Source organism: Gracilinanus agilis, chromosome 4 (genome assembly GCF_016433145.1).
Source record: "Gracilinanus agilis isolate LMUSP501 chromosome 4, AgileGrace, whole genome shotgun sequence".
NCBI lineage: Eukaryota > Metazoa > Chordata > Mammalia > Didelphimorphia > Didelphidae > Gracilinanus > Gracilinanus agilis.
Window position 1 is genome coordinate 223,355,079 of NC_058133.1, and position 26,256 is coordinate 223,381,334.

At 34.9% G+C, this 26,256-nt stretch overlaps 1 protein-coding gene across 2 annotated transcripts in view; it reads right to left on the reverse strand.

The window, feature by feature from the left end:
• The window catches only part of HELZ (helicase with zinc finger), a 196,711-nt gene extending 173,782 nt beyond the window's left edge, over positions 1-22,929 (reverse strand). For both annotated transcript variants that reach the window (XM_044673963.1, XM_044673964.1), the window contains exons 1-4: positions 22,720-22,929; positions 21,834-21,870; positions 7,932-8,056; positions 3,227-3,283 (exon numbers count right to left, since the gene is read on the reverse strand). In XM_044673963.1, the coding sequence (XP_044529898.1) occupies positions 3,227-3,283; positions 7,932-8,056; positions 21,834-21,870; positions 22,720-22,929 (429 nt within the window). The remainder of the gene's footprint in view (positions 1-3,226; positions 3,284-7,931; positions 8,057-21,833; positions 21,871-22,719) is intronic.
• Positions 22,930-26,256: the final 3,327 nt, after the last annotated feature.

Sequence of the window (26,256 nt, forward strand, 5' to 3'; positions counted from 1 at the left end):
GGAGCATGAATCATGTAACCATGTTAAAAATGAATATTAATAAATGTTAAAAAAAAAAAAAGTACTGATGAGTTGACCATGAAGCACTGAAATTGCTAGTTCTGTCAGCTATGATTCCTTGGATTTCCTCTACCTGTTTTTTATTTCTAGTTTAGGCAATCCATAAGATAGTATATAAAAAGTCTTTTATAATCCTTCATGTCTATACAGATGTTATTATTATAAGTACTTTGTTCCTATGAACTTTTTTTTCAATCTCTTAGGATTCTCATATGTATTATAACTGAGTAAATGACTGAGGATTCTGTTTCCTTCCCACAAGGAATAACTTATCTTGAATGGTGATTACAATTTGTAACTTGCACATCTCTTTTCCCTGAAATGCCTCACTGGCCATTGGTCAGAGAAGTAAAACAGTCTAATGAGCTTCAATTAGATGCTCTCATAATTTTGGGGTATCCAGTAACAAGTGATCACACATGAACAAAGGAACATCTCCAAGTTAGATTCATGAGACATAACCCCTATGATTTTAAGTGAGGGGTATAGACCAATATCTATATTCCAAAATAAGGTCAAAATAGGTACATGATTTAGACATAAAGGGTGATACTATAAGTAAATTAGGGGAACATAGAATAGTTTGCCTGGTAGATCTATGGAGAAGGGAAGAATTTATGACCAAACAAGAGATAAAGAACATTACAAGATATAAAATGAATAATTTTTATTGTATTAAACAAAAGTTTTTGTATGAACAAAACCAATGTAACTAAATTAGAAGAGCTACAACATACTGTGGGAAAATATTATAGCAAATTTCTCTGATAAGGGTTTAATTTCTCAAACATATAGAGAAGTCAAATTTTTAAGAATAAAGTCATTCCCCAATTGACAAATGGTCAAAGTATATAAATGATCAAGCAACTTTGGGCTGGGCTTGATAGTCAATCCTCTGGTAGTTTACTTTCAATATATGAAAAAATAAGATAGTCATAGGTTATTCAATAGTCTAAAAAAAGGTCTCATTTCTCAAATATATAAAGAACTATGTCAAATGTATAATACAAATCATTCCCCAAATGATAGTCAAAGGATATGAATGGGCAGTTTTCAGATGAAGAAATCAAAGCTATCAATATGAAAAAATGTTCTGTATCACTTTTTTTTTTTTTATATATCACTCTTGATTAGAGAAATGCAAATTAAAACAACTCTGAGGTACCATCTCATACCTATCAAGTTAGCCAATAAGTCAGTAAAGTGATAAATGTTGGAGGGTGGCAAATCAGAACAGAATGCATTGTTGATGGAGTTGTGAATTGATCCATCCACATTCTGGAGGGCAATTTGGAACTATACCCAAAGGACTACAAAACTCTGCATACCCTATGATCCAGTAATATAGTTAAGTCTGTCTCCCAAAGATATCATAAAAAAAAGGGAAAGATCTACTTTCAAATATATTTATAGCAATCCCTTCTGTGGTGGCAAACAATTGGTAATTGAGGGGATGTCCATAAAGTGGGAAATGGCTGACCAAATTGTGGTACATTTGGTAATGGAATACAATTGTGCTACAAGCAACAATAAAGAGGATGATTTCAGAAAAAGCTGAAAAAAACAACATGAAGTGATGCAGTGTGAAACAAACAGAAGCAGGAGAACACTATACACAGCAATAGCACTATTGTATAATCCAGAATGTTCTAATTTTGAAGGGCTTATGACAAAGAATGGTATCCACCTTCAGAGAAAGAACTATTGAGAGTCAAGATATAGATCAAAGCATACTATTTTTCACATTAGTTTACTTATGTTTTTTACATAGGGGTTCTGGTTTTATGAGTATTCTCTTACAACAATGACCAATATGGAAAAACGTTCTGCATTATCATACATGCAGATCAAATTTCTTACCATCTCTGGGAGGGGGGGAGAAAAGATAGAGACAATTTTATAAACTTAAAAAATGTTGAAAATTGCTATTACATGTAATTGAGAGAATAAAATATCTTTTTAAAAATAAATGGAAAAGATGATATGCAAAAAAAATTTTAAGTGAGGAAACAAGATGACTTCTTTATTTGGAGATCATTTAGTACTTCTAATTGCATTACACCCAGTGCAGCTACCACTAACAGAGAGCCTTAAGGTTTATAAACAATAAACTCATTTACCCACTGATGAAGAATTATCTCAATATCAAGAATCAAAGGTGATTTTTCAGCAAAGTAGAAGGGATACATTACCCATTCACTGAATATTCTTCTACTATCTATTTACTTGGTCCTAGACACACTCACAATGAATCTCTTCCTTGAGAAGGCTGGAAATTCAAGCCAATCAGGTTCATAGATACAAACAAATACGAGAGGCCCACCAAGCTGTCAAATTGCCCAGTTTGTTTGAAGAAAAGCAAAGTCCGTTTGTCATGAACCTATAATGCCCTATATGTAATTATGATAAAACCAGTACAACTTATTTGATCACAATACATTTAAAATCACAGGTCTGGGCCAATATACATATACAAATATACATATATATGTATATGAAAGTTTATTTATATATTTGTACATCACATGTATATACATGTATATGTATATACATGTGTACATGTAATAGGTATATACATAGACCTAAATATACATATGTATATATGGAAAGAAAGAGCAGCCAGATAGATGGCTTGACTGACTTCACCAGAGAGAGAAAGAGAAGTGTATCTACAGAGACAGAAACAAAGAAGCAAGTCCCACAGCTTTAACTGAATTTATTTTTCTCAGAGTAAAGCCCCATCTGACTGAATTCAGAGTACATTCAATGCCATTTAATCCATGTGTTGAGTACAGATCTATAGGCCCCTAGCCTCCAACTGAAAGTTCTACTGCTTGGTTCCCCCTTCATTACCTGGCTAACCTCTGACCTCAGGAGTTGCAGGTTTAGAGATGCTCAGGCCACAGAGTAATAACAAAGTCTGAATAGCAGAAAGAATAATCAGCAATTACCTACCTAGATTTAGGATTAATAGGATTCAAGCATAAACACAGAAATCCTAAGAAACACAGGTTTTATGGAGAACTGAAAGTTGCCCTCAACACAAAGACCCTTTAACATCTTCTTAGCTGACATCAATAAAAATGTGATTTCCCACAATTCAAAACAAATAGCCCACTCAAAATTAGCAAAATTTCCCCCTAAAAAGCTCCACAAATATTCTTACCTCTGTTTCAGTGAGAAGTGTCTTTAGTCTCGTCAAATCTTTTGTTGCCATTCCATTCTGATAGTAGTATAAGTTGAAGAAAAAAGGAAGGGGGAGGGAGGTTATCAAGAGATTAGTTCTTTACTAGTTTCAATCTGGAATCAAGATTAATTCCTTAACTGATTCTCCAGTTTGCCTGACCAAATCATAAAGAATAAGGAAAATACAGACATGATGCTAATATAAGAAAATTTGTAAGTAAAACAGTCTCATGTTTTGCAAAGGAACTTCAAATTAGTTAAATGGAAAATAAAAAAGGCATACTGTAGACCAAGATAAAGTAACATAAACTTTATAGGGCAAAATGATGAAAGAAAAGGAGAAAAAATCTTAAGCTTTGTAACCTTTATCTTATTAGCTAAAAGGCTGATATTTTCAAAATGATGTCACATCTAAAAATATTTAAGTATCATAAGAGTCATAGAAAAAATTTGCACAAATTTATCTGTGGTTGTTTGCTTTAAAAGTGGAAAAATTAGAAAAATGCCTAAAGTCTTGCTAAATCATTAAATTTATAAAGTATATGCAGGTTTTTAAAAATTATTAAAAACTATAGAGCAAGACCCTAACCTAAATACTATTGACATATACTTAATAATATCGCATGGGTGGAGTAATTTTTTAAGATACTTGGTTATTAGACATTTTGGTGATCTTTTGTTTGCTTAGACTGGCACTGTCTCTCCCTTTTACCATTCAGATCAGAAGAATAAAAATAGAACTGCATATAGAATCAGAGAGAAGGACTGAAATGCCTACTGTAGTGGTAGAATTAGAAATAAGGTAATGAATACTACTCTGATAAGTCCTGTGTTATCAGTAATGGGATCACATATTGTGTAATTAACAATCATTTTCTTATCTCATCCCCATCAAACTGGAAAATATTGGTAAGTTCCAATGAAGCAAACACTATGAAAAGTAATAATCTTTTTCTTCAACTTGTTGCCTAACAAGTTTAAACTTTGCCTATTATGTAGGCCATTCAATAAAATGACAATGATGACAACAAATCATTAAATTTATAAAGTATATGCAGGTTTTTAAAAATTACTAAAAACTATAGAGCAAGACCCTAAAACCTTGATTAAGTGTACTTTTTATGGTTTGTGAACTTTTTTTAAAATTATTTCTAGGGAGCAGCTATGTGGCTCAGTAGCTAGAGAAGGCCTAGAGACAGAAGTTCTGGGTTCAAAACTGATCTCAAACACTTCCTAGCTCTGTGACCCTGAGCAAGTGTCATTTAACTCCCATTGCCTAGCCCTTACTACTCCTCTGCCTTTGACCCAATACATTGTATTGGTTATAAGACGGAAGATAAGGTTTTTTTTTAATTTTTCATAATTAGTTTTCTCTGCAGTCCTATATATTTTATGCATTTAAAACAATATCTCAAACATTTTTGTATCAGGGAAGCCTTTTGTATCAGGGAAGCCAATGGACTCCTCTTCAAAATGTATTTAAACATATAAAGTAAAATACATAAGATTACAAAGGAAAACAAACACATTGAAATGCACATATTAAAATATTTAAAGAGCAAGCTCAGAAACTCCAAGTCAAGAACCCTTGATTTAAAAACATATTGTGAAGGCAGCTAGGTGGTACAATAGATAAGAGTACCAGGCCTAGAGTCAGGAAGATTCACCTTCCTGAATTCAATTACCACCTAAGACGCTTACTAGCTGTGTTAATCATTTAACCCTGTTTGTCTCAAAAAAAAAATTTTTTTTTTTCTGAAAAGAGGTCCAGGGGGGTAGCTGGGTGGCTCAGTGGATTGAGAGCCAGGCCCAGAGACAGGAAGATCCTCAGTTTAAATCTGGCCTCAGACACTTCCTAGCTGTGTGACCCTGGGCAAGTCACTTGACCTCCACTGCCTAGCCCTTACCACTCTTCTGCCTTAGAACCAATACTCAGTATTGATTCTAAGATAGAAGGTATGGTTTAAAAAAAAAAATGAAATGAGGTCCACATGGCTTAATTAAATCATGCATACAGAATAAAAACAATATTTCATTTTTATATATTTCATATTCAAATTACTTTACTTGGAATTCTTAAAGTTATAACCATTTTTCATAAAATAATTCAATTATAAAAGGGAAAAAATCAACTAGTACAAAACCTTGCATGTAATAAATTTCTCAAATATTTGCCAAATAAAAACAATAACAAATAAGAATCTATATATCTCAATATATAAATGAATAGCTATGCCTTATGAAAATCCTTAGATTATTTCCTAATGATAAAGTATTAGGATACTCTTTTCCAATTACATAAATAAGTTGTCCTAAGGGGCCTTTTTTTTAACAACTAATAACTTATTTTGACGACAGTGATCTACCTCATAGTTTAAAAACTACTGATGTAAATATGAGGTTAAGTGATGAATCAAGCTAGGATTATTATTCTTGTTGTTATTAATATTGTACCTTGAAACTACAAGTATAATCTTAATTTGGGGAGATACTTTTCCTAAGAAAATGAAACATTTATTTCATTTATGACTTATAATTATTTTTGCTTGTACAAAACTGACTTAATTTTCTTTAAACGTCTATTTGAATCCTCAAAAATCTGCTCAAATATTCAACAGATTTTTTTCTTCTATCTTCTGCAAAAATGTGTGTCCCTTGCTCCCCACCCCCAAGATAACAATGATTTTCATAAAAGGACATTCTCAAAATATTTTAAATATCCAAGCTAAGCAATCAGCCCATCCTGGGATAATCACTATCTTCTAATGTGCCTGTCCACATATCATCCTTAGGTTAATTATGGAAACCAGTCCCTCACAGTATCCCTTCACCTTCTTTCCTACTCCGCAGATAAGAAGCATCTACAAAACCAATGATGACTGTGGAAAAAGTCTATCTATGAGCTCAGGCACATATACCTTAACCAATTAGCACTTACAAATCTTTAAGACCACCTGAAAAGCATGGATCTTATTGATAAGGTCTGATAACAGAACCAGTTTTTTCTCTTATAAAAAAAAATCCATCCTCAAATTACATTTGTCACCAGCCCCATTATTTGAATCTCACTTGGAAACTGGTGCTCATAATAGCAGGCTGGCGGACGAACACAAACTCTCAAGCTCAGAGTACATCCCTCAATCTAGAAAAAATTATCAAGGGGATCCCTTTAAGCAGCTTTTGTACTCCCCGTACTTACTTCACCTGAGAATCACAGCTATAATTCAACTCATTCAACAATGTATACCTCTCATATCAAACTCACTAAGTTTAAAATAGAACTTTTCTCTCCCCAAAAACCCATTTCTTTTTCAGACATTGCTATTACTCTATGGGACATCACTATCCTTCTAGTACTCACAGTCATCCTTGACTACTTTCATTCATCACAAATATCCAATCCGTTGCCAACTGTTGTGATTTCTTTCCCTATACTACTCACCTATCAGTTATCACTCTAGTTCATATCCTCATTACCTCTGCCTGAACTAATACAATAGCCATCTAACTGGCCTCTCATCCTCCAAGGTTTCCTGATTCTAACCAATCTTCTAAAAATTGTTTAAGCTAAAAGGCTATCCCTCTTCACCTTTGATTCCTGGCATCTTCTGTCCTCCTTCAAGATTCTGCTAAAATCCCATCTTTGGTAGAGGGCCTATCCACTCCTCTACCCCTAGTACTAGTAGTACCTTCCCCTCTCAATATTGCCTTTTGTTTAATCCAAATATTTCTCATAAATATATAATTCTTTGCATATATTCTCCCCAATTAGAATGTAAGTTACTTAAAAATAGGATATATGTTTTTTACCTTTTTTTGTATCCTCAGCACTTAGCACAGTGTCTGGCACAGAAGAAGTGTTTAATAAATATTCACTGACTAATGTTTGGTTTGGTTTTTTTTTTTAAGTGGTTAGCCTAAAGCTTAAGTCTAAGCATGTCATTTATCTCCCTTCTCAATAAATCTTCTGGCTAACATTAACATTTCTTCACAATCTGGCCTCTTTTTATTTTTCCAGTTTTCCTACACATCCCTTTCCACTCACTCTATGGTTGGTCCAGGAACACTCACCTACTTTCTGTCTCTCATAAACACTTTTATCTCCTATCTCCATACATTTGTACTGATCATCTGCAATGCTTTAAATAGTCTCCACTCTCACTTTCTGCAATGTTTTCTCTACTCAATCTCCACCATTTGGAATCCTTGACTTCCTTCAAGACTCAGCTCAAGTGTCACCTTCTATAGGAAGTCTTTCCTGGGCATTGAGGCTGCTACTGCTTTACTTTCAAAATCCCATTTACTCTGTACATATCTTGCTCATTTATGTGAACATACATTATCTCATCTGAAAATCAAAACCCTATGAAATCTAGCTAAGTTTACCTTCCAATCTATTCTGAATATAGCCTACATTACCAGATACATAGAAACGGTTAATGAATACTTGCTGACTAACTGATAAATGCCACTGAGATAGAGAGGAGTTGTGTACTAGGTTTTGTTTTCACCTTTTGGTAACTACCATATAATTATTCTTTTAGAGAGCATTTGCTGTTAAAATGTTAGGTATTTGTGGAGAGTCTGATCATCTCTCGAACTCTTGGAATGAGCCCTACAAACCTAGGATAAAAGTTAAGCATGAATCAGTTTTCAGGAAATCAAATTAAATCTCATCAACTTACCAGAGACTCTCCCATCAGTGATTTGGAAAGAACGTTAGAGACAACTTGGAGCTTTCCTTTAAGATGCATGCAACAAAGCACTGCTTGAAATGAGCCATCTCCCTTGGCCAATCCTTCTCCCAACACTGTAAAAGGATAGCAAGCATTAATCAATGCAATAATCAATGCAAATTTTTCTTTACTATAAAATAATAATTATGTCCTAATTATGTACAATAAATAATAAACAATAAACTGAGATGTCTATGCTTCTTCTAGAAATAAAGGGTCATGATGTGCTAATGTCCATCTTGTCCAAATCCCTACCCTTGATAAGGCATACATATAAACTAGAGATAAAATTTTATGACAATCAAAATGATTACAATACATTTATATCATAATGGATAGAGAGAGACCAGGCCCTAGTATCAGACAGAGTTGAATTTAAGCCCATCTTCTGAAGCACTATGGCTTTGCAAACCTAGTAAATCACTTAATATTTCAATGGCCTAAAGAACCTCTAAATTTATAAATTGCATCTCTGCACTACTAGAAGAGTCTCCTATACCAAATGAAACCAAAGATCTAATCCCTATTCTCATTCTAATTAATATTACAAACTAATGAAATTACTCATCAGTAAGACTTCATTCAAAATACAACCATATTCAAAGCCACTCAGTGTCATATTTAAGTATGCCTCCAGGAAAAAAATTTCACCTTAAGATTCACTCTTTCACCTTAAGATTCTACAAGATTTAGCGGCAGCTAGGTGTTTCAGTGGATTGAGAGCCAGGCCTAGAGATGGGAGTTCCTAGGTTTCAAATCTGGCCTGAGACATTTCCCAGTTGTGTGACCCTGGGCAAGTCACTTAACCCCCATTGCCTAGCCCTTTGGTCTTGGAATCAATTTTTTTTTTTTTTATCCTGGGACTCCATTCTAGGAGCATAGGGCCACAACCAGTAGGCAATGGGTCACACAGTCGCTCAGGGTCACCCAGCTGGGAAGTGTCTGAGCCCGGATTTGAACCTAGGACCTTTCGTCTCTAGGCCTGGCTCTCAATCCACTGAGCTAGCCCAGCTGCCCCTACTTTAGGTTGCAGTTTCTTTAGCAGATGTAGTTTTTACAGGGTAGGGTTGCTAGCCCCATGCCCAACCCTCTTCCTTTTTCATCCGGGCTAGGGACCGTCCTTGGCCCAGGAGTGGTAAGGGTGGGCAATAGGGGTCAAGTGACTTGCCCAAGGTCACACTGCTGGAAGTGTCCGAGGCCGGACTTGAACCTAGGACCTCCAGTCTCTAGGCCTGGCTCTCAATCCACTGAGCCACCCAGCTGCCCCTGGAATCAATATACAGTATTAATTGTAAGATGGAAGGTAAGGGCCTCAAAAATAAAGAAACAAATAGATAGATAGATAGATAGATAGATAGATAGATAAACAGATGAATAAATATATGAATGAATGAATGAATGAATAAGTAGATGAAGATTCTACAAGATTTATTTGTAAACAATCTATAAAAGTGCCTTTTCCCATTTTATGGGAAAATCAGAAAAACCAAGTACTGGGCCATTAACATAGATGTCTAAAAAGGAACAATCAAATGTTGCACACTAAATTACTAAAATTGGCCAAAAATAATATCATGATGACAACTGTTTGCTGGTCACTATGAAAGAAAGCAAATTAGGATGCAGGGTCTGTGGAATACTTACAATGATTAGTTTGGCCTTTTTGCTACAAGATATTTACTTTAGTAATTCTGAATATTACATGAAGTACCTTATCCAACTAGAATTCAACATTTATTAAGTGCCTAATTATAGAAGTGATAAGAGTGATGATAAGACATGGTTCTTGCCCTCACAGTCTCTCTAGTCTAGTGAAGGGATATAAACTATATATAGATAATTATAAGCATAAAATAATAGTGATCTCTAAGGTCCCATTCAGCTCTAAATTTTATAATCCTAAGAAAATTATTATTTGGCAAAGTTGCAAAACAAAGTTCTGTTTAGATGAAAGAAAAAGAAGGTTGCTACCAACTGGGGGAAGAAATCAAAGAAGGCTTTATGGAAGAACTGATAGTTGGTATGAACTTTAACAGAAGTCAGAATACAAGACAGGAGAAAGGAAAGAAAGTCTAGAAACAAGTAACAGAATGATAAATAATTATAAAAAGTATGCAAATAGTACTTTAAAATCTATGAAGGACTTCCTTCATAACAGTCCTCAGAGTAGGCAATACAAATATAAATAATTATAATATATATAATTATAAAGATGAGGAAATTAAAGCCCAGTAACATTAACTGACTTGCATGGGGTAAAAGGGTAGATCTTAGACAGGAGTCAAATCTACATCTTTTTGACAAAAAAAAATTGTTATTTCTACTATTTGGCAATACCAAAGGCATTGAAGTAAGAAAGCACATAGTATGTTTAGAGGACAGAGAATAGTAGTCCATGCTTTTGTCTATAGCATATTGGGCATAATATATGACACAAGATGGAAGTAGGGCAGAACTAGATTATGATGGACTTAAAAGATAGGAGGACCTGAAGATTCTTAAATATCTATGCAAAAGGAAGCATATTTTATTTATTTTTTGGTACCTTGGAGTTTTTTTTTCAAAGTATACCATTTTTCATTTTATTTTTTTTTTTAGCCTTAAAACTTTTTTATTTAATTAATTATACTAAGATGGCATTTAATAGGGAAGAAAAGACAGATATGGGAAATACCACAAAAGTAGAAATAAATTTAAGAAGTGCTAAAAGCTCAAAATGAGATAAGGCTGGCAAGAAAATCTAAAGATAGCAAAAGTGAACAATTTTCTTCACCCTAATGTCAAAAAGATAATTTTTTAAATGACCACTATTAAGGATATATGAGATGATAATTGCCTGTGAAGAGAAAATAAAACTATTCACCTCTAATTTTGTTAATTTTCTTTGTCAAGGAAAATATTCTTGGGTTTGCAAGGGATAGAACAAAAGGGGGTTGGGGGTGGGAAATAAATGTAGGGAGATATAGAGACCAACTACCACTCCATGAGTTCATATCATGGAAATTGAGGTAAATGATACAGGGAAATCAAAGAACAAGCCATGATTGCTGAGTCAGTGATCTTTATCTTTCAAAGAATTCTTAGACAAGAGGAACCAGAAACAATAAAAGGGCAAATATCCCAATTTTCAAAAGAGGTAAAAGAACCAACTATGGACCAATGAAATTGACTCTACCTTATTATAAGAATATTGAGTAGACAGAAATTTAAATGGTGATTATAAAAATAACACTATTTCTTCACAATCTGATTATAGCATACTGACATCATTTCTTTTGACAATCCTAGACTAGTAGACTCAATATCATGGGAAGATTTTAATTAAGTGCGTGACAAAATCGTTCAAATTGCTTTTGAGGACAAGATAAAAATATATAGGTTGCAAGATAAGACAAATAGATACATTTAGAACTGGTTGAGAAACTAAGCAGACTCAGAGAAATAGGCTTCAAATATTTAAAATCAACTTACAAGGATCACAACTGTGAATACAAATTTAGAGATGGAAGAAATCATAGAAATGATATATTGTAGAGATCTTTTATATGACCAAAATGTTCCAAGATCCTGAGCATAACTTGAAAATCACATGATAGTGAACTGCATATAAGTAAATGTCTTATAACAAACATACCAACACACTTTACAATGTTTTGTAGGCTTATCAGATACCAGCACCAATACTCTTGTACTTTGGAGCCATTACTAATAACCAAATATTGTTAATGAAACAAAGAAAAAGCACTGCTCTGATGTGGAACGACCTGTTACAAGTGAGAACTACAAACCAACACTAATTTGGGAGCTAATGTTTGGCACAAAACAATGTAATGTTTCACAGTAACAATACCCAGAAGAAGAATAACTGTGATTGGGCAAACTGCTACAAGTCTTTACTCCCCCTGGGAAAATTGTAAAAATTTAGCATTTAAAAAAATTTATTTTATGTATTTTTCTGCCTTAATTTCTTTCAAATAACAATCAAATATACCTGAATGTGCATATGTTGAGTTGGAATAAAATGAAGTTCTACAACTCATCAACTGATATATGAGAAAGATGAAGAGGAATAAAAGCAGAAGTAGGATTTGAATATAGGTTAACTGAAGGCAAATTCAGTGTTCTTTCCACTGCATGAAACTTCCTCCCTTCTAGTGAAGAGATCCAGGGACCTTCTGATAAAAACATTTTTATCACTGGCTCAGACAAAAGATAGCTTAGATAGCATAATTATAAAACCTGCAAGTGGTAAGCTAGGAAGGACAACACATTGGCTGACAGGATTCTAAAAGATCTTGGAAAACTAAAACATGTGGCCAGATCTAATAAAATGAACTACTAGGCATAAAACTTTATGCTTGGCTTCAAAAAAATCAGTTTCACAAATATAAAACAACAGGTTATGGATGGTTCAATGACAGTTCATTTGGAAAAAAATTTGGGATTTTTAAGTGGAATCATCATCAACTAAAATTTATGTAGCTAGATCCTCAGTACAAAATGAATATCACAAAGTGGTCCTATGTTTTCAAATTCCCACTATTTCAAAATATAAATATGTAAAATATGGTCATTGGTCCCAGCCAAGAGGAAGGAAAGGCCAGGAAGCAAGTATTTATATAGTTCCTATTATATGCCAAATACTGTGCTGTTTGTTTTTTTTTTTTTTTTAATTTTAAACCCTTAATTTCTGTGTATTGACTTACAGGTGGAAGAGTGGTAAGGGTAGGCAATGGGGGTCAAGTGACTTGCCCAGGGTCACACAGCTGGGAAGTGTCTGAGGCCGGATTTGAACCTAGGACCTCCAGTCTCTAGGCATGGCTCTCAATCCACTGAGCTACCCAGCTGCCCCCACTGTGCTGTTTTTTGAGAAACATTGGCTCACCTGTTCTTCACAAAATCCTTCACAACAACAATAATAGCACATGCTATTATTATAACCATTCGACAGTTGAAGAAACTGAGGTAAACAGAAGTTGAGTGACTTGTCCAGGATCACATAGCTAGCAAATTTTCCTAAATCCAGACCTAGCACTTTTATCATATGCAGTATGAATAAAAATAATGCAATCACTTCACAAAATTCTTTGGAAACCAGCTGTATAACACCTCAAGGTTTTCAAAGCAAACATATTATTTCATTTGATTTGCAAGTTCCATGACTCAACAATGAAATATGGCAGCCAAGAAGGCTAACTTGATCTTAGGCATCTTTCCAGTGGTCTTAAAACCTTAAAAGCATTTTATAAATAAATCATTATCATCATCGTCATAGCATAGTACCTAAAACTAGAGAAACAAGAGGATCGCTGTGTTCTGCCCCAGACAACCCATATCTGAAATACTGTATTCAGTTCTAGCCACATTTTATAAAGAAAATTGTTATGTTAGGAAACATCCAGATAATGAAAGACCTTGAGATATACAAGAATCTGTGGAAGGGATAAAGAATGTTCAGCCTGAAAAGACTAACATGACAACTGCCTTCAAATATTTCAAGGGCTATCAGGGAAAAGAGAAATTAAGACTTATTGTCTAGGGGCAGATGGGTAGCTCAGTGGATTGAGAGTCAGGCCTAGCAACGGGAGGTCCTAGGTTCAAATCTGGCCTCAGACACTTCCCAGCTGTGTGACCCTGGGCAAGTCACTTGACCCCCATTGCCCACCCTTACCACTCTTCCACCTATGAGACAATACACAGAAGTTAAGGGTTTAAACCCCCCCTCCCAAAAAAAAAAAGAAGACGACTTATTGTCTAGCCCAAAAGAGTAAAACTAGGAACAAGAAGTAGGCACTTCAAAGAGACAAAATGATACTTGACATAAGGAAAACTTTTCTAATAATTAGAGCTAACCTAAATTATTATGAGCTGCCTTTGAAAAGTAGTGGGCTCCTTCTCACTGGAGATCCAAACAAAGTTTGGGGACAATCTGTTTTGTAGACTATAGAAGAGAATAATTGTTCAAGTACTAGTTTAACATTGGAGGTCCTTTCAAAACTAGAAGACTCTCTTGTAATTCTATAATAACATCTGCTAACTAGATACAAGGGAAGAAAATAGACCTAAGGTTTCAAATGTTTCAGAGAGTATAGAAGGCCATGGCAATAACAGAAAAAGGCACTGCACATGCTGAGCACTGAACTTAACAAGAATAAAACTATTTGTATCTTAACAAACAAGAAGCAATGATTATCAATGTTGGAATCATTCCAAAACAGAGTATCATCAAATGGTTAAAAACACATAAAACCAATGCTGAATTAGGAAGATAAAAAAAAGAAACTCCAGTATACAATAACAAATAGCTCAAATTATTTAGAACAAGTCATTGATAAAAAATGAATAAAAGTAAAGACAAAGACATCGAACTGAAACAAAATAGTAGATAGAACAAGGAGACCAAAAGGATCCAGAAATTACTTTTGCAGCTTAAGACTTGATTTCTCAGAATTAGAAAGATATGACAACCTAGGTAAATAGTGTTTTAGACTATAAGGTCACTTGCAAAATATTATGGATTTAAAAAAAAAACAAACAAAAGATAAAGGGCAATGTTGCCTCACCAAAGAGGGAACAGAGAAAAGGGGAAGAATATGTGGAAGGAATAAGCTTAAAGAAAAAGCTGCAAGACACAAAGCATGATCATCTCAAAAGCATTGATAAAAGAAACTAGGAGGACAGTAAATAAATATGAAATGGAAAATAATCCACCAGTGTTTCTATGGCTATTCTCATCAACAATAGAATTTAAGATTAAGTCAAAAACAGACCATATGAAATAAATACGAAAGACTATAAGATGAAAAAAAATAAGAGAAATGGTGAATTTTCATAAATCAATGGGAATCAAATTCAAATAGAAATAGGACCACTAATTTATGGCATGAGGTTCTCTGAGGGCCACATATTCACTTAGTTTTAAAATGTGTTGTTAATTAGGTTTTACTATATTTTTATGTTATGAAATTAAGTCCAATCTTCCACATTGCTAGAAGCAAAAAGTGGGTTCTGCGATCAAAGAAAATGTAGAAGAAACATAAGAAAGAAATCTGTCTATGGTATTATATATTGTTTCATTTTTAGCTGAATGGGTAATTCAAACACTGATGAGAATTGACCAATACAAATATACAAAGTTCTGCCACTGATGCTGCTCTTATGATGGTGGAGTACCTTAAATCTAGCCTTCAGTCTCCATGCTCCCAAGTAACCGGTAAAGATCACAGCACCTGGGGGCAGCTGGGTAGCACAGTGTAAAGAGAATCAGGCCTAGAAACAGGAGGTCCTAGGTTCAAATCAGGCCTCAGACACCTCCTAGCTGTGTGACCCTGGGAAAGTCACTTAACCCCCATTGCCTAGCCCTTACCACTCTTCTGCCTTGGAACCAATACACAGTATTGATTCTAAGACAGAAGGTAAGGGTTTAAAAAGAAAAAGATCCAGCTGAAGAGTATAGAGAAATAATAATCTACTCTTCCTCACACAAGACAGTCCCACAGGCAATCATCCAGTTGGTCTATGGCCCAGAGCACAAAAAAGACTATTTTAGCCCCTAAACTGCAAGGACCCACTGGGAACTGAGCCATGCGCAAGATGAGAGCAGAAGTTTTTAGTGGCAATTCTGCAACTTACAAACCCAGCAAATCCATCCCCACTGTATATTCAGGCTAATTTAGGATTATAAAAAGAATATGTATAACTACCAGTCATCTTCTCATCTTTATCTGTGCAGAAGTCCAAGTCCCTATGTAGAAACACCCCTCAAAACCTCCCACTTCTGCTGGGTCACAGGCAGGGGTGCACTGGGGCCATCCTGAACTCATTGACAAAAGCAGATTGTTAAATGTTCATTGAATATTTTGAGTATTTGTACCTCAGAAATTGGCATTAGTAATTTTATTATCTAGATTTAAGAATAATGGATAAAATGTTAATGCAGATTAAACTTCAAAATATATTTTGCATATCTTTTTTTCCCAGTAAAGGCAACTATTAACAATTTACAGGACAGCTAGATAGCATAGTGAACAGAGTACCAGGCTTGTAGTCAGGAGGATCTGGGTTCAAATCTGGCCTAATAGATTTCCTAGCACTGTGACCCAAATGCCTAGCCCTTGCCCCTACTCTGTCTTAGAATTGATACTAAGACAAAAAGTAAAAATTAAAAAAAAAACTCACAATTTACCAGCATGCCTAAGCTGAATGGCATAGCCAGGTATGGTGATCATTTAATTTCCTGTATCCAGCAGACATCTGTCTAAACTCTACCTTTCATAGTAAAAACCCTGATATCCATTAAAATTCCATAAAATCAGACTAGAAAGTAATTGCTAGAGACTAGGGGAAGAAAAGGGACATAGGAGAATGAGGAACCTGAGCCCTTCTTTCTTTCTTATCATGGTATTCTCTAACCAGGATTCAAAATTCACCTTAAAATCTCATGTTTTAATTAGCAGATCCATAATTCTTGTTTACACTAAACCCCCATCTCTTTTTAGGGCTGGACAGATTTTGGTGTCTCTGAACACCTGCATATCATCATCCAAACCCACACCTCCTCATTCCAATCTCCCTCAACCCTCCTACCCCAAAGTCTCATCCTAACTCCACCCACTCCTTCCACTGTGCCTTCTGAAATGCCTGTTCCATAAGAAACAAACTTCTCTTCATCTTAAATCTATTCATAACTGAAAAAAGGTATAGCAGAGATTCTGTATAGACCAGTGGTTCCCAAACTTTTTTGACCTACCGCTCCCTTTCCAGAAAAAAAATATTACTTAGCCCCCTGGAAATTAATTTTTTTTTTAAATTTTAATAGCAATTAATAGGAAAGATAAATACACCTGTGGCCATCACCACTTCCTGGATCACTGCAGCACCCACCAGGGGGCAGTAGAGGCCACGTTGGCAATCACTGGTATAGACCAACATCACAAACCCTATACCAAGATATGGTCAACATGGATGCATGATTGGATATATAAAGGGTACTACTACCATTAGCAAATTAGAGGAGCATAGGAGAGTTTACCTGTAAAATCTATGAAAAAGGGAAGAATTTATGAAAACAAGAGATAGAAAGCATTATAGAATGCAAAATGAATAATTTTGATTACATTAAACCAAAAAGAATTTGCAGGAACACAAACAATGTAAACAAGATTAGAAGAAAAGGAGAAAGCCAGGGAAATTTTTTTTAAAGCAAATATCTCTGATAAAGGCCTTATTTCTCAAGTATATAAAAAACTTAAGTCAAATTTGTAAGAATAAAAGTCAGTTGAAATTGATAAATGGCCAAAGAATATGAATAGGCAGTTATCAGATGAAAGATAGATATGGACAGATATAGATGTAGATAATTACATGAAAAAATGTTCTAAATCACTTGATTAGAGAAATACAATTTTTTAAAAAGCTGAGGCACCATCTCACACCTATCTGTGATACATGACAAGAAAGTTATTGTGCTATAAGAAATGATGTGAAGGACATTTTGAGAAAGACATAGAACTACATGAACTGATGCAAAGTGAAGTGAGCAGAACCAAGAAAACATTGTACCCAGTAACAGCAATTATTATATGATGACCACTTAACAAATAACTTAACAAATATTGCTATTCCTAGCAATACACTGCTCCAAGAAAATCCTCAAGGATTCATGATAGAAAATGCTATCAGCCTCCAGAAAAAAAAACTCATGAGTCTGAATGCAGACCAAGACATAATATATTTCACTTCATTTCTTCATTTTTATTTTGAGTTCCATTTCACGAAAGGACTAATATGGAAAGATGCTTTACATTACTACACATGTAAAATTTTTATCAGATTGCTTGCCATCTCAGGGAAGGAGGAGGTGAGGAAAGAATGAAGGATGAGAATTTGGCTCAAACTTAAAGAAAATAAAGATTAAAAAAATTGTTTTATGTAATTGAGTTAAAAGCAAAATATTATTAAATTACAGGAGAAAAAAAAATTTTAATCTATTCCTTTCCCACTACTATGTACTAGCTCTTACTGAAATCTAGCCTTCCCCCTGATGACAAAACCTGCCTTTCCAATTCTGTCCTATACTCATTCTCCTCAAATTACCAAGCCAGGAGAGTTGGAATATTCCTTGCTCCCCATTACCACACCCAGGCCCTCCCCATTCCTCATCAATAACTCCTTTCTCACTCAGTAACCTCTCTCTCAGTGGCCATAATATTCATATCTACCAACCAATCAAAATCCTATTGCCCATTGTCTGCACATCCTCGGATCATTCACTTTCCTTCCTCAATGAGATTCATGCTTGGCTTACAATTTTTCTCTCCTTCCCAACTCCTGCCTCATACTAGGGGAATTCAACAAACATATTTATCTTCTCTCAAATACCCTAAAGCACTCACCACCTCAACTAGATTCAAAGATTGTCATACTCTTGATCTTGCCATCAACCACAAATATACCATCAACAAGCACAATGATTCTAAAATCTCCTTATCTGATCATAATGCATTGTCTTTTCACTTTTCCCACAGCCTCCCTTTCATAATCTTTCTCTTTTTTCCACACTGTGACAAAGTCCTGGACCTCCTCAATTCTCTCCCAGGCCATCTCCCAGCAGTAGCCACTCCCTACTCTTCTTTCCCTCATGACATCTAGATGAATTAATTCAATTCTACATTGCCCACTCTTGAATTCCTAGACACCTTATCATATCAATAATTAAGTTTAACAAAGCCTGAGTCTCAGGTCATTCCCACTTCAAGTGTGCAAATAAACAAAGAAAAAAATCATGCAATCATTCTGACTAGGTTCACTACAAATTTAGGTTACATGACCTCAGAAGGGCTTTCTCTGCTACTAGGTCATCCTACTAAACCTCCCTCTTCATTTCATTATCCCACTCTCTACAGTGACTCTTCCGAACCTCTTCATCCACACAAGCTTCCCATGACACTTCTCTCCCACCTATCTCAGCTAAAAATTTTGCCTCATATTTTACAGAAAAAATTGAAGTCATTCAACATGAACTCCCCCCCTTTCACCCCTTTTCCTCATCTATCATTCAGGAGCTTCTGCCACTTTCTCTTCCTTCACCTCTTTCCCTTGATGAAGTGGCCTTACTCCTTATTAAAGCTAACTTCTTTCTGTTCAAGTAATCCCATTCCATCCTGCCTCCTCCAAAAGATTGCCCCCTCTTGTCATACCAACTCATTTATTTTCAACCTCTCCTCTACTGGCTTATTCCCTACTACCTACAAATATGCCCATTTCTCCCCAATCCTGAAAAACCCTCACTTCAACTTTTTATCACTATTATCATCCTCTATCTCTCTGCCCCTTATGGCTAAACTCCTTGAAATGGCTATCTACAAAAGAGGCCTCTATTTCCTCTCCTCTCAATCTCTTCTTAATCCCTTATAATCCATCTTCCAATCTAACACTGCTCTCTCCAGAGTTACTATGGTCCCCTGATTGCCAAATCCAGTGGCTTTTTCTCAATTCTCTTTCTCCTTGACTTTTCTGCAGCCTTTGACACTGCTAATTACTCTCCTTAATCTCTTTTTCTCTAAGTTTTCAAGACACCAATCTCTCCTGGTTCACCTCCTACCTTTCAGATCATTCCTTCTCTGCTTTGCTAGATCCTCCTCCAGATCATGCCCTCTAAACCTGGGTGTCTTTCAGCATTCTGTACTGGGTCCTCTTCTCCTCTCCACTTCACCTGGTGATCTCACTGGCTCCCACAGATTTAATTACTACCTCTATGCTGATGATAATCAAATCTATTTTTTCTGACCCAATCTCTCTAATGATTTCCAATCTTGCACCTCCAACTGCCTTTCAGATGTTTCCAACTGGATGTCCAGTATATACCTTAAGTTCAACATATTCAAAATAGAACTTATCTTTCCCCGTAAAATGTTCTCCATCTTCTACTTTTACCTATTACTGTAGAAGGCAACACCATCCTCCCTGTCTCTCAGACTCACAACCTAGGAATCTTTGATTCCTCACTCTCTCATTTCCCATATCCAAGCTGTTGTCAAAGCCTGCCAACTTCCCTTTTGTAACATCTCTAAAATGCCCTCCCATTTCTCCTCCAACAGTGCTGCAATCTTTCATCACCTCATATTTTGATTACTGCAATAGCCTGATGGTGGGACAGCCTAGCTCAAGTCTCTCCCTCCCCTCACCCCCAATCTATCTGTCATTCAGCCCCTAAAGTGATTTTCTTAAAGCATAAGTCTAGCCATGCCACTCCCCAAATCAATAAATTCCAATGGTTTCCTATTGCTTCCAGAAATAAATACAAAATGCTATTTGGTATTCTAAAGCCATAATCTAGCTCCCTCCCTCTTTTCCAGTCTTCTTATATCTTACTCCCTAATACATACTCTTTTATCTAATGACAATGGCCTCCTGGCTGCTTTCATCTCTCTACACTAGGAATTTTCTCTAGCTGTCCCTCAAGACTAGAACACTGTCTCTCCTCAGCTTCAACTACTAGCTTCCTTTAAGTCCCAACTAAAATCCAACCTTCTACAGGAAGCCTTCCCTAACCCCTCTTAATTCTAGTGCTTTGTCTCTTTTATTTCCTATTAGTCCTCATATTGTTTGTTTTGTATACACTTATTGGTGTGTTATCTCCTCCATTAACTAGTAAGTTCTACAAGGGCTTTTGCCCCTTTTTTTGTATCCTTAGCTTTTAGTACAATGCCTGGCAAGTCTTAAGCATTTGTTTACTGAATTGATTGGAAAGGCAACACCACTACCTCCATTTAATATCAGAGACCTACCCTGCCCAAATATATCCTAGTGCTCTACTGTCCTAAACTTAGATAAAAATCCTGTGATGGTTATGCAAGATTTCAGTCCTGAATTAATTTTTAAGAGGAAAAGTATTCCTCTTCTCTCAGTATTCAAAGAGCAAGAATCTTATTAACTTCAAACTACTGCCAGTAAAAGGGAATAGACTATCAGGCCAAACATTAATCTTATCTTTATTCCAGGAGCATTTTAAAATAGGAAAAATAGTATTTTTAGGCAACATTGGCATATTCTTTTAACTCATCAAGTTGAATTATATCTACTCAACATATATAATTAAAATAAGAATTTGTCTGTGATCAAAATCCTCCATTTGATAGGAACAAGATTTATATACACACACACACACACACACACACACACACACACACACACACACACACACACACTATGTCTGGTGAAAATCACCTTCTAAGAGTCACCATAGCAAAAAGGTTGTTTCTGGTTTTTTTCTATTTCAATCACTTTTGAAATTTATAAAAGAACAAAGAAAAAGGCACTGCTAAATCTAAATCAATTCACACTCCATTAAATAAAGCAATTATTTGCCTTTGCTCCTTCCCACCTGGACCAGCACCCTTCACATCAAGATCTATATTTTCATATTCTGTTCTTCCTGAATCCAAAGACCCAGTCATCAGGGAAATTAATCAATTTCTCCTCAGAGCTCTTGCTCTAGGATCCAACCCAATGGACTAGTTACTGTGTGGAAACTAAAACTAGCTCACTTAGCTCACAACTGATGACAATCTGTACCTCAGTTTCACAGCAAATCAGATTATTTACCTCACCATCTGCCTTCCCCCAGTGGGCCCATCTCCTTGCCTTTTCCACATACCCAAAATAAAACTCCTTCCCTGGTCACCTTTCTCTTTTATGTATAAGATGTTCAGGGCAAGAACTAGTCCTTATTTTTTAATGCTTGCATCCTAGCAATTAACACAAGGTCTGCTGGTACCTGGTAAATACTTAATAATTGCTTTTATCATTTATTCAATTAAGGAATTCTAGAAAGTTTTTAATTCAACATACCATGCCTACAATCTTCATCAGCTTGTCCATAGTTCTTCTGTAAGGCAAAAAATACAAAGTGTATTATTTTAAAATTTTTAAGAATAATAATTCATTTCATAGGTTTCAACAAAGAAAGTAAAATTCAATGGTTTAAAATTTAATCTTGGAAATAATCTTCATGGAAAATGGTTAAATGAAATAGAAGTTGCTAGGTAATACAGTAAACAGAGTTATGCTTATACAGGTTCAAATCTGGCCTCAGATATTTACTAGCTATGTAAACCCTAGACCAAGTCACTTATGTTCTCTGTTTTTTACCCTTTGTAAAATGGGGAGAATAACATCTACTTCCCAGGATTGTTATGAAGATAAAAGGAGATAATATTTGCAAGGTGCCTTGCAAATTTTAGTGCATTATATTAATGCTTACTATTATGCTCTCGATAATAAATATTACACAGTTATTATATTAGTATTCCAAAAGATCCCATAATAATGGACATGGTTCAAAAATGCTACTTGTGAAAAAATATTTACCAATCAATAATTTTTGAACCAACCAATTCATGTATCTACAAAACCAATGTGACATGCCAACTATACTTCACATTTCATTAAGAAATCACTGTAGGGGGCAGGTAGGAGCCCATAGATCAGAGGTCCTGGATTCAAATCTGGCCTCAGACACTTCTTAGTTGTGAGGCCCAGGGAAAGTCACTTAGCCCCCATTGCCTAGGCCTTACCATTCTTTTACCTTAGAACTGATACTTATTTACTGATTCTAAGACAGAAGTTAAAGGTTAAAAGAAAAATAAAAGAGGAAGGCACTGTTTTTTTCCCTCCCCACAGGATACATTATATTAATACCTACAAATATATACTGTAATTATTAACATTTACTCACAAGTTGTAAGAATGAGGCAATTCTATACAGAAGACTCTCAATTTTTATGCGTTCTACTTCCAATGGGCATGTCTCTGTGAAGTTTGCCAAAGAATACTGGCCAAGGGAAAGAAGGGCCTCTGTGCAATGTCTCACTGCCACTTCATAGTCCTGTCTTTTAAGAGATTCACATGCTTGTTCACATGACTTTTCAGGTCTTCTGTCTGCCATGACTCAAGGACAAAAATCCTGAAAGAAAAAAAAAGATGGAGAGAAAGTAATAGAGAATGCCTGAGAAAAAGTAAGAAGAAATAAAACATAGCATTGTTAATCATACCTAGTTATTTATAGAATTAAATCATCATCATAACCAACATTTACACATTTATATATCTATGCTGACCTTCTATCTCTAACTGCCTTTCAGACACACACTGGATATACAGTTCTTAAACCAAACACTTCTAAAATTTGAACTCATTAAATTTCCTCCAAAACCTTCCCCATTTTCTACCTTCCCTATTACTGTAAAGGGCAATCAATCTCTCACACTTTCAACCTAGGTAGGAATCATCCTAGATTCCTCAGTCTCTCTAATGTTCCATATATCCAAGTATGGCCAGAGCCTGTTGATATCACCTGCACATCTCTCAAACACACATTCTTCTATCCTCTGACACCGCCATTACTGTGATGCAGTCCTTCATTATCTCCTGCTTGGATTATCAAAATGGCTAACTAAAGGGATTGCCTACCTCAAGTCTCTCTCTTCTGCTCCAATCCATCCTTTCAATCACTAAAGTGATTTTCCTAAAATGCAAGTCTGACCACATCATGCCCTTACTCAATAAACCCCAATGACTTCCTATTGCCTCCAGGAGCAAATATAAATGACCTTTGATATTCAAATCCCTTCATAACTTGTAGCCTTCCCTCTTTCCAGTATTCTGACATTTTAACCCCTGACACATACTCTGTATGGTGATATATATATATATATATATCACCAAACACATATACACATACATATATATATACATATCTTAAATAGGCTCTGCATATGTACAATGAAAGAGACTCACTGAATTAAAATTGGGAAACTATATAGGACTTTTGAAGAATCCAAGCTGCTCCTCTGAACAAAAATTTATTTTTTTATTGTTAACATTTCTCCCTATGATGCTATATGGCTAAGAATCAAATCATATCATACAGAGGAAAAATGAATTGTAGATATATGTAGACTATAACATGTTAATAACATTATGCCAACAAAGAAGAAGTCAGATGAAAAGTATACTATGGAGATATATGACCACATATTAAGGGCAACAGATAACTAGTACAAGTGATGCACTAGTATCTACAAAATTTTGAGAAACCAAAAGAAAGATCTCTAACATACCAAGTAGATCATCTATGAAAAATTTATTACAGACTCATAGAATTAGAAGGGATCTTAGACTTCATCTAATCCATTCAAAACCTCTTTTATAGCAAAGGAAATGGAGAACTTGGGAAAAAGAAATACATAAGACATAAATGGAGTGTCAATTGCCCTAATAAAGTATTCCATATCAACTAGATCATTTATCTAAGTTTTGAAGGAGCAATAAAAGCACAATTATATGAATGTATATCTAAGTCAAACTGACATATAGTTGTTCTAATCTATGAAGTCAGGCTTAAACATTCCTTGAAAATAATCTTTAAAAAAAGTCTGGGGGTAGGGAAAACAGCTAGATAGCTCAGTGGACTGAAAGAGCCCATAGCTCTTTTGCCTTGGAACTTACATTTAATATCAATTCAAAGGAAAAAGGTAAGGGTTAAAAAAGTAAACAAAATTAATTTTCCTCTTCTATCACAATCTTGTTTTACTTTTCTAAATGTCTTCAGTATATTGCCTTTGGGTTATAATTATTAATTATAATTATTATAATTTTTAATTTGCTTTAATAATTACAACTTAATTTTTATTAATTATAATTATTAAAGCAAAGAACTACATTTTTAATAATATATTGCTGGTATTTCTAGAGAACAATAAGAAGTGATATGCAACTGACTCCAAAGAATTTAAAATGAGTACAACCCACAGAGTAAAAGTACAAGGTGTTGCTAAGAGGTTTCAATAAATGATCAATCAAAAGATGTCATCAAGAAATTGTCTTTAGTTCAAACCAATTCTCCAAAAATGAAATAATTTCCACTCTTTTCTTGTCACTAATCTAAATATTACTCTTCTTGGAAAAAAAAAATTTTAACAGCCCAAAAAATGACTGGAGGAGTAAGAGAATGTAGATTCAATTCTCTTCTCTGATGCTGTGAGGTTCTGAGAAAGCCCCCTTCTCAAAGGAAAACAAATGAACTCAATCAGTAAAATATCATTATAAAAATACTTTTAAAAAGTAGTTCGGGGGCAGCTGGGTAGCTCAGTGGAGTGAGAGTCAGGCCTAGAGACAGGAGGTCCTAGGTTCAAACCCGGCCTCAGACACTTCCCAGCTGTGTGACCCTGGGCAAGTCACTTGACCCCCATTGCCCACCCTTACCAATCTTCCACCTATGACACAATACACCAAAGTACAAGGGTTTAAAAAAAAAAAAAAAAGTAGTTCCATGGACCTCAGGAAACTCCTGTTCTCAACTTATCAAGTATGAGAAGACTTAAGTCAGTGGAAGATCATGCAATAATAAAGCACAAATAAATAAATGCCTTTATGTAATACTTTTTTCATTGCAAATTAAAATTGCTTATTGATAATGAAATTAATGATAAAAAATTTTTTAAATAACAGCTTTCTTTCAAAGGATGGTTGATAGCTTGCCTTTCTTTTCTCTTTAAATTTGCTGTTCAGATCCTTTGGTCACTTACATATTGGGAAGCAGTTTTTGTTCTTAACATTTGCAAAGTAATTTCCCCATATATCTTAGATATTAGGCCTTTATTAGAGATTTTGCTGTCCAAAAAATTCTAATTAACTATTTCTAATTCAAGCTGCATTTTGTTGTCGAAAAATAATTTACATTTTATGTAATCAAGATTGTCTATTTTATCTGCTATGATGCCCTCTAGCACTAATTTAATAATTCTCCTTCTAACCATAAGGTATCTCTTTTCATCCTATTTTTTTAATGATCTGACCTTTTATAGTTAGGTTATAAAGTCAATCCTCAAATTTCACTGGGGTAACATTCCTAGAAAATAGTTCTAAAGTCAAACAAAAAAGTGTTGCTACATTGAATCTAGGGAAATAGGTTCCCCTGACCACCAAAAACTGCAATCTTTCACTAGATAGCTGAAAATAAAACTTTTCTGCATGCAATCCTTTATAACAAAACATTAAATCTGAGAATAAATACTTTTCCTAATACAAAAACTATAAAATAAACCATAAAATGCAAAACAAAAAATAAAATTGGTAACATGAAAAACATGTTTCTCATTAATAATTCCCTAGAATTCTGTGACCTTTTGGGCTAACACCTCAACTTTTTTTAAACCCTTAGAATCAATACTATGTTCTAAGGCAGAAGAGTGGTAAGGGGTAGGCAATGGGA